This window comes from Lathamus discolor, chromosome Z, assembly GCF_037157495.1.
Source record: "Lathamus discolor isolate bLatDis1 chromosome Z, bLatDis1.hap1, whole genome shotgun sequence".
In the NCBI taxonomy this organism is placed as follows: domain Eukaryota; kingdom Metazoa; phylum Chordata; class Aves; order Psittaciformes; family Psittacidae; genus Lathamus; species Lathamus discolor.
The window spans coordinates 18,644,651-18,653,271 of record NC_088909.1 but is presented as its reverse complement, the minus strand read 5'-3'; the positions used below and the strand labels follow the sequence as shown (position 1 = coordinate 18,653,271).

The window sequence follows — 8,621 nt, the reverse complement described above, 5'->3', positions numbered from 1 at the left end:
GGGCCTCAGCATCGTGGAAGCCGAGGGGCTTTGGGCCCGGGGGCTCTTCTGCAGCCTGCCAGCGGGGCGGGAGCAGGACGCGGAGCTATGGGGCTGCCGTCGGGAAGGAGGCTAGCTGCGATGCGCTGTCTGACGCGAAAACGCCTCACCCGCGTAGAAGCCCTCTCCCGCGGCCGCCCCGTCGGGCAGGGCCGGCATCTCGGCCAGCATAAGCGCGGCCCAGGGCGAGCCCTTTGCCCCATAGAGAAAAGGCCCCGGGCAGGGCAGGGCGGCCGCTTCCGCGCCCGCGGAGTCTCGGTGGAGGAATGCGGGGACAATACGCCATCTGTCACCGACGGCCCGCCCGGCGACCGGGAGCGCCGCCGAGGGCGCTGATTTATGCTGAATGCGCCTTAGAAGATCTCGATGTAGACTTTGTCTTTCTCTGTCAGAGCCAAGTAGAAAGAAACAGCTGGCCTGAATTTTTAGCACCCATAATTAATTAAGAGCTTCATTCCTGGGATTTGATGATTCAATAAAGCAAGACCCTTATTCCCCTATGTGATTCCAGTGAATATCTACTCCACTCCAATCCTTTTGGGTCCCAAGACAGGGCAGATTAACACTCTTTTTCTGTGGGAGAGAGGGGAAAAAATGCCTCAAGATTGCATCTGAGGCGCACACAAAAGGTAAATTCAAAACTGCCACTTGTTCTCTGCAAAGGCTCCTTATTCTCCACTATTGATGTATTTGTGCCAGGTTTTAAAGAAACCAGAGGGGGGGATGAGGAATTAACATATTGCTCATTTGGAAAAACAGCCGGTTCTGGTTTTGGTAACACTTGTTCCCTTGCCAGTCACAGATGTCCTTACTAATAACCTAGGCAGGTCACAGAAAGAGGGGGGGCGGAAGGGACGGCTCCCCGGGCACTGCGTGGCCGACCCGGGGCCGCGGCTCCTGCTGCTGGGGCGGGCGGGTCCTCGGGGCAGGGCTCTCCGCACCGTTCCGCTCCACACCGCTCCGCCGGCTTGGGACAGGCGCTGGGCGCCTGAGGACCGAGCTGTGGGGCAGAGGTTTCCTTTTTTCCACCCGCCTTTTTAATTTCTTAAAATTCATCTACGGTTTGGCCGAAGTTCCTGTACTTTCCCCTACTGCAAACCCCTGTGGTATTTTTCAGTCGCCTCCTTTAAACTTGCTAGCCGTGTGCTCTCGTGTTCTCTTGGCGGAGGGGCTTTCAAGGAGTTTCTAGGCACGACGGGAGGAGATGCTGTTCAGATTCTCTTACCGGGCTGGAGGGGGGAGAAGCCCAATAAGCCAATTAGACGCGACCGCGCCGTCCCTGCCGCCGCGGAGACTCCGCGCCGCGCGGGAGCCCCGTAGGTTAATCGGGACATTGGAAAAGCAACACTAGCGGGGAGAGCAGCGGGTGGGATGTAAACACGGTCCGGGGTGTTGAGGGTCTAAATTAGTGTTTGTTTTGTTTTTAAGCGTGAAAGAGGAAGCAGCAGGGCTGCGGGCTGCGCCAGGCTCCCCGCCTCTCCCCCCGCCGTCTCCGCAATTGAGAAGCGGGGCTCAAGGTGGGGGGGGAGCCCGCCAGCCCCGCCAGAGCTCGGGGATTGTGCCGGCTGCCAATCGCACCCGGAGCTCTGTCCATTTCTTTCTAAGACGGAGGAGAATTTACGGTGAATGGGACCACTGGCTGCAGCTCCCGGCTGTTGGACCTGCGGTGGGCCTGCCGAGAGGGGGCACTTGGTGGCTTTCCAAGGGGAAGCCCCTTCCCTTCCCAGGGACAGCACGCTTGACTCTGACGGGCGCGGAGCGGGCTTTTCCCGGCGGGAGCTGTGCTCTCCTCCCGACGGTCTGCAGCTTTCCCCAGAACCCCCCGTATGCTCCATGCCGGGTCCGGGTCCCTGGTGAGCAGCTCCTGCGGGACAGTCGGGCCAACACTCTACACAGCCGCAGTTCACGGCGGGGTTTTGGAGGGGAACGTTGGACTGTCACCTGCGAGAGGTGCGGGCCGTGTGCCGCGCCCCTCTGCCCCCTGCGCCGCAAAACCCGCACCGTCGGGGCGGACGGAAGAGAGGGTCACGGCTCCTCGACCCATCCAGGGCCGTGCCGGGCGGCGGAGAGGAGGTGGAGAGGAGGGGCGGAAAGGGGGGAGCTGCTCCCGCGAACGCGGAGCGGCGCCACACGGAGGCTGGGTCTTTCACATCTGCACCCGTGGGCAAGCACCTGCTCCCAGGAGCGCTGGTGGGACCCCAGCCGGCAGTGCCCCCCTGCCGCCAACTCCCTCTTCCCCATCGCCTGCCCCCCAACCGCTCCGCAGCGGTAACGAAGCCCTTCTGCCCCCAGACCTCCGCGGAAGCGGCAGCCCTGCGCCCTGCTCGGCGCCCAGGCGGCGGTCCGCTCCCGGCGTGCAGCGTCGTTCGGTCCTCTCCGGAGACTGCTCCCGAGTAACCTGCGGTAGCTTTAATTGGCAGCAGACGTTATTTTTATTTTAAGATATGCTCAAAACTTTTTTTTTTTTTAACAACATATTAACATGCCAGAGGCAAAAAAAAAAAGAAAAAAAAAAAAAAGGCAGACGCTGCCCCCTCCCCCCGCTCTGTTATAAAAAAAAAAAAAAAAGAAGAAACTGGGAAGATCTTGTTTGCGTTAAAGACAGGCTGTACAGCGTTATCTCCCGTGGCAGCGGAAAAAGGTGAAGAATAAAACCGTTGTATGAAATCGATGGTGCTACAATAATAGTTACGGTATAAAATAGACGACAGCCTGCAACCTAAAGGAAACTCTTAATTCCATTAGGAATTTATACATCAAACGAAAACCGTACTGAGATCGCTGATAGACGTATTCAAAATAACCCCGATTATAAGGAATGGGGCTTTTGAACGAGCGAATCTCTTAAGCTGCTTTGCGAAATAGCTTTTGCAGAGATAGAAGATCAGCTGGGAAAAGGTAGAGCGACAATTAAAAAAAATAATAATAAAAAACCCCACAGCTAGATGAAAAATTAAACCCTATTTATTTCTGGGGGCCGTCCCGCTGCGGGACCTGTTGTTCCCCGGTGCGGTTCGGAGGGGCTTGGCCGGCCCCTGGGGCTCAGGGTGCCAGGAGCTCCACTGAGTTTAGGCACAGGCGATCCCGCCGGGAGCGGTGAACCGGGGGGGCCCGGCTGTAGGTGACCCGGTACCGCGCCTGGGGGTTGCTCCTGTCCCAGCCACGCCAACTTTCTTCCGTTATAAAAAAGGCAGGGCACTCCAATACAGCTCACCGTTGCGCTTAGAATAGCGCCTTCATTCAGGTCTTCCCGACTGAGAAGGAAAGATTGAACAGAGGAATTCGAGCGTTTTTTTAAAATTCATTTATAATTTATAAAGTGACAAAATAACATACTATTATCCCCAGTAATATTTGATTCTTTACACATTCAGCTTGAAACAATTTTGATTTTAAACCATATTGCCTACAAAGATCATATAACGAAGTGAACACGAACTTCATCTTTAAAACATAAAATACAAACTACTATTTAAGATCCCCTAAAATGTAATTATGCATGAATAAACCCGTTACAGCTAATAAATGGCTCTGACAAAGTTGAAGAGATTACAAAATAATTATCCGTCTCGTAAAGAAAAAAAACAAACAAACAAAATGAGGGGTGACGACACCATCCCCGGCGGTCCCGACCATGTCCTCATCACCTTCACGGCGGCGATGCGCTCGAGTACAACCGGCACCCACAAAATCCGATTTGAACGGGGAAAGTCCCGTCCCAAAGCTGGGTGCTGGAGCGGTTTCTCGCCGTTATTTGTTCGGGGGGGCCCGGGCTGCTCGATCGCCGCGCCACCGGGACCGAATCTGGCGCCGAGGTTCGCGCTGGGTAGTCCAATGCTCCCTCGGGGCCCCGCTCTGCCCCAGTCAGGCTGGGGAGCTGCGGAATCGGGGGGAGGGCGCCCGGGGCGCTGCCTGTCCCCGCGCACAGGTCACGTCTGGCAGCCGGGAGCGCTCCGGTGGCCCGTCCCCCTCCTCGGCGGCTGCCGCCGTCCGCTACCAGCCGCGGGCGCTGCGCAGAGCGCGGCGGCCCCGCGGGGCTCCCGCATCGGCGAGCGGGAGGCGGGAGTCAAACTCGGGCCGAGTGTGACACCTACCTGCCAGCGCCGAGAAGCACCGAGCCCGCGGCCAGGGCTGCGCGGCCGCGGATGGCCGCCCGGACCGCGCCGTCCCGTGGGCTGGGGGCAACGGTGCAAAACGGCGGGGGGCGGGGAGGGGGGGAAGTGGCCGGGGCCAGGGCGGCCCCGCCGCACCGAGGGCCTTTGCCCGTGCAATCCCCGTCCCCGGCCACCGCACCTCGGCAGCAGCGATGCGGGCTAAATCTGGCAGAAAATCGAACTCATTAGCAAAGTTCACCAGCTGATTGCTTTGCATAAAACGCGACACTGATTGGAAGTAATTAGGTTAAAAGACGGGACTGCGCTTCGGGTTGATGTTTCTAACAAGTGCCTTTGTGCATGGCCCGATTGAAGCTTTCGTCTCCGGAAACGGCGTCCCTCCCGTCCCGGTGCCGCTGCTCCCCGTTTTCCTCTTAGAAAGCGTCAGTCCCTTTGAAAAAGGCTCAGGTGCTACTGTAAGGTCCTAAATGGATCCCCGCGACTCTTTACAGCTTGCGGGATTGCCGCAACCATGCACCTATCTGCCCGCTGCAAGAAAAGAGTGGGTTTGATTCTGTTAAAAATCTCTTTTAAATATTTGCATTTTAAAAAGGCGGCTGCAGTTTTTGTGTTTAAAGAGTATAACCTTTTTTTTTTTTTTTTTTTCTTTTTGCCTTATAGCTTAGCTCACACCCAACGAGGAAAAAAAAAAACCAAAAAAAAAACCCAAAAAAAAAAAGAAACCAAAACAAGAAGGGCATAAAAAAATTAAATTAAACTTGTATATATATATTTCAAAACCATGAAACAATTCGGAAAAAGACACAGAAATGTATATATTTATATTACGAAAACAACATTAATGCCTGTACAGGTGTTCTGATTTCATAATTTACTTCAAAGATACTGTATTATCAATTTAAATAACAAAAAACTACATTAAATATACAGAATAAGATTTAATACAAATCTTTCTTCTTTGTGTGTGTGAGAGAGCATGTCACTCTCTTGCTTTTCACTTGGTTAAGACATTTCTGGGCAGCTTCCACCCAGGCATTTCCAATAGAATCTATAAACTTTTGGAGGGGTGCTGGGAGCAAGGGAAAGGGGGAGCTGGTCTTTTTCTGTTTGTTTTCTTTTGGTAGTGGAAAAATAACTGCCAAAGCAATTTATTATTTCTCTCAATAAATAAAAAAAAAATAAAACAAAAAAATATCAAAAAAAAAAAAAAAAGAACAAAACCGCAGTCCCAGGAGGGGGTAAGGAGGAGAAGCCGATATTAAATGTTGGACATACCTTTCTTCAGTTCGTAAGGTGAGTCTTTGCAAAGGTCTACCTGGGACTGGCTCCTGATCATTTTAGTGTCTTTAGCTAGGCTCTCGGCTCTGCTGAGGACAGTCTGGTTTAATCCATTGAAATGGGCGCCGGGGGCAGCAGCGGCGGGGCCGCCGGCAGGGTGCCCGTGCAGGGCCCCGAAGGAGCTGTAGTTCGTGTAACCGGGGTAGAAGGGAGCCGTGTAGTAGAGCGGCCGCGGCAGGACCGCCCCGTTGGGGAACGGGCACTGCGCCGCCGGCGAGCGCGGCCGCGGCGGAGAACGCGAGGGGCCGCCGCCGCACAGCACGGCGGGGCCGGGGGGAACCGGCTCACCACCATTCTCCTTCGCCTTGTCCGCCGAGGTGGCGATCTCGGCCAGGGACCAGAGCTTGGGCTTGGCGAGGGCCGCCTGCTGAGGCGAGTGGATGACAGAGGCGCCGCCGGCGGCGGGCAGCAGCGGGTGGAGGTCAGCGGCGTGCGGCGGCCCGGCGGCGGCGGAGGGCGGGCGGTACGGCGGGGGCTCCTCTCCACCCGCCGGTGGCGGCCCGCGACTCACCGGGCACGGCCCGAGTGGTGAAGCACCGGGCGCCTTGGAGGGGGCGGGCGGCCCGTCGAGCCGCTCCTCTGCCGGCTCTTTGCAATCTGAGTCGCTGAGGCCGCCCTCGGCCTCCCGAGGGCCGGGGGACTCCTGGAGGCGCTCGCAGCCCGGCGCTGCTTTGGGATCTGCCGCTCCTGAGTTGGGCAAAGGAGAGGGGTGGGGGGGGGGGCAGCTTTCGGGCTTTCCCTGTGCCCCGAAACCCGCCCACCCACTTCGCCGTCCCCCACGACTATTCCCCCTCCCCAGCACCGACAGTCCCGCAGCGCTGCCTCGGGATCCCGCTCGGAGGGTAAAGTCGTCCCGCCGCTGCCCCTGGCTGGGGGCAGACCCGAGGGTGCGGCCGCCGTGGCTCGGCCAAGCCCTCTGCCCTACCTGTGTCTGGCGTCCCTGGGTCCCCCTTGTCCTCTAGTTTCTGGGGCTCGTCCTCGTCGTTCTTCTCCAGGTCGATATTCTCCTCTTCCTCCTCGTCCTCGCTGCGGTTCCGAGGGGTCCAGGTCATTTTGTTCTCCTTTTTGAGCCGCCGCCGTGCATTGGCGAACCAGGTGGAGACCTGGGTGAGGGTCATTTTGGTGATGATGGCCAGCATGATCTTCTCGCCCTTGGTGGGGTAGGGGTTTTTCCGGTGCTCGTTGAGCCAGGCCTTGAGGGTGGCCGTGGCGTCCCGCGTCGCGTTCTTGCGGTACGCGGGATCCCCGTAAGGGTAGGAGCCAAGAGGCGCCGCGTACGGATGGTACCCCAGGGAGCCGGCCATGCCCGGCGTGTGGTCGTAGGGCGAGCCCTGGGGAGAAAGGGGAGAGCGGCCCTGAGGGGTGAAGTCAGGCGGCCGCGGGGTGGCAATGACACGGCAAGGGCAGCGCCAGGGCCTGCCAGCAGCCCCCCTCCGCGCCCCGCCGCCTCTTTCCCGGCCTCTGGCCCTGCCCGGCTTCTCCCCCGGCTTCCCCGGGAGAAGGGGCGGAAAGGCCGCGAGGCTCCGGCCCCATGAGGCCACCGGCCGCCTGCAGCGATCCAGCGCCTTTCTCCCAAATGCAGACACGGAAAAGCGAGTGGGCAGCGCGGTGTGGGGCGAACAACGGCGGGGGCACCCTTCCCTTCCCCAAGGCGCTGCGACCGCGGAGGGGCAACCTGCCGGGCTCAGGCGGCCGAGCCGGGCCGGGAGGCTTCTCTGCCAGGCCAGGGGCGGCAGGAGAAGGAAAATAAAGGCAAGAGGAGAAAAGAAAGGAGAGAAGAGAAAAAGAAGGAAAGAAGACACTGCGAAACTCTGCCTACACCTTAAACCTAGGGGAGAAGCTGAGCAAAACTCCGGGGGTTTGGGGGAACCGTGGGGCACAGGCGGCGGCAACAGCTCTGCGGCAGAGATGCCCCGGGCCGGCTCCGCAGGCGCGCACGGCGGCGCAGTGCCCTGCCTGCTCCTTCCCTTCCCCGCGCAGTGCCCGCGGAGCCGCTCGCGGCCGTGGGATTAGAGCTCTGCAATATTTAAGCAGCCTAATTATCGCCGTGCAGGGGAAAGTTGCCTGGGTTTATCGCCCAGATTTCTCCCATCGCCGGCCACTGCTGGGTCCATTCCCTTTTAAACAGCAACAAGCTAATTGTTGCGGAAATACGATTACTGTTTCATTAAAAAAATATATATATTTCAAAATTTTAATTTTCCGGGGAGGTGATGTGTGAAATGGGTCCCCGCAAGCCCCAGCCCGTCTTTCCCGGGCCGCGCCGGCGGCTGTGAGCAACAGTGTGCGGCGGCACAGAGCGGCGGTGCGGGAAAGTTGGGCGCCAAGGCAGGGAGCCGTGCTCCCTTTTGTCCCCGGTATCTCAGAATAAAATCCCAAGAAAAAAGAGGCCCGGGGAAGGGGGTACAGGCGCCCGCGGGATGCCGCCGTGCCCGGCGCGGTGCCGGCAGCCCGGGGCTGCTCTTACCACGTAGGAAGTGAAGGCGGCGGCGGCAGCGGCGGCAGGGTCGGTGCCGTACTGGAGGTGGGAGTTGTAACCCGGGGAAGGGGCGGTAAAGGCGGTAGATCCGGCATAAGGGGAAAAAGCGGAGCCCGAAGAAGATCTCCCAAGTTCATCGGTCCTGGGTCCGGAGATCACGCTGGTGCTGTACGCCGGGCACGAGTAGAGAGCCAAGGACGCTGACGGCTGGTACAAGTAACCCTGAGGATACGACATGGCCAGGCGCACACATACACCCGGGAGCCCAAGCGCCGGGAGGGAGCCGCCGCGCTGCCGGGCTGGAGCCGCTGTGACCGGGATTTCGCCGGCGCCTCTCCGCCCTCGACAGCTGGGCAGCGGCGGCACCTTGCTCTGCGCCGGGGCTGCCGCTCCGCGCTCGCCTGCAGCCCGGCACCGCTTCCTCCTTTTTCTCCCCCCACCCCCCGCTTCCCCCTCTCTCTTTTTTTTTTTCCCTTTCCCCTCCCTCGCTCGCTCTCTCTCTCCCTTGCACTGGGGGGCTTTTTTTTTTCTCCTTCCTCTTCGCTCTCGCTTTCCGAAGGGTCCTGCCAAGATGCTAAGTTGGAAATTGCAGCTCCTGACGCCTTCTGCGCGGCCCGGCGAGGCTCCTCCTTCGCGGGGTGTTGTCAGTG

At 58.6% G+C, this 8,621-nt stretch overlaps 1 protein-coding gene across 2 annotated transcripts; it reads right to left on the bottom strand.

Annotated features, from left to right (window-relative positions):
- Nucleotides 1–3,328: 3,328 nt before the first annotated feature.
- On the bottom strand, nucleotides 3,329–8,387 carry IRX5 (iroquois homeobox 5). 2 transcript variants are annotated; one of them, XM_065663311.1, is made up of 4 exons: nucleotides 7,960–8,304; nucleotides 6,418–6,847; nucleotides 5,430–6,179; nucleotides 3,329–4,682 (listed from the first exon to the last, which is right to left on the bottom strand). In XM_065663311.1, exons 1-4 carry the CDS (start codon nucleotides 8,206–8,208, stop codon nucleotides 4,672–4,674), a joined length of 1,440 nt encoding a protein of 479 aa, XP_065519383.1. In that variant the 5' UTR covers nucleotides 8,209–8,304; the 3' UTR covers nucleotides 3,329–4,671. The 2 variants fall into 2 exon arrangements, with proteins under 2 accessions (XP_065519383.1, XP_065519384.1); XM_065663312.1 differs by having other exon boundaries at nucleotides 3,329–6,179; nucleotides 6,418–6,823; nucleotides 7,960–8,387.
- Nucleotides 8,388–8,621: the final 234 nt, after the last annotated feature.

Excerpts from the sequence above, each read along its gene's own strand:
- IRX5 (XM_065663311.1), bottom strand. The coding sequence starts at position 8,208 with ATGTCGTATCCTCAGGGTTACTTGTACCAGCCGTCAGCGTCCTTGGCT. Across the intron at positions 6,848-7,959 it reads CCGCCTTCACTTCCTACGTG|GGCCGCTCTCCCCTTTCTCC; the intron begins GTAAGAGCAGCC and ends TTCACCCCTCAG. Across the intron at positions 6,180-6,417 it reads CCCAGGGACGCCAGACACAG|GAGCGGCAGATCCCAAAGCA; the intron begins GTAGGGCAGAGG and ends TGCCCAACTCAG.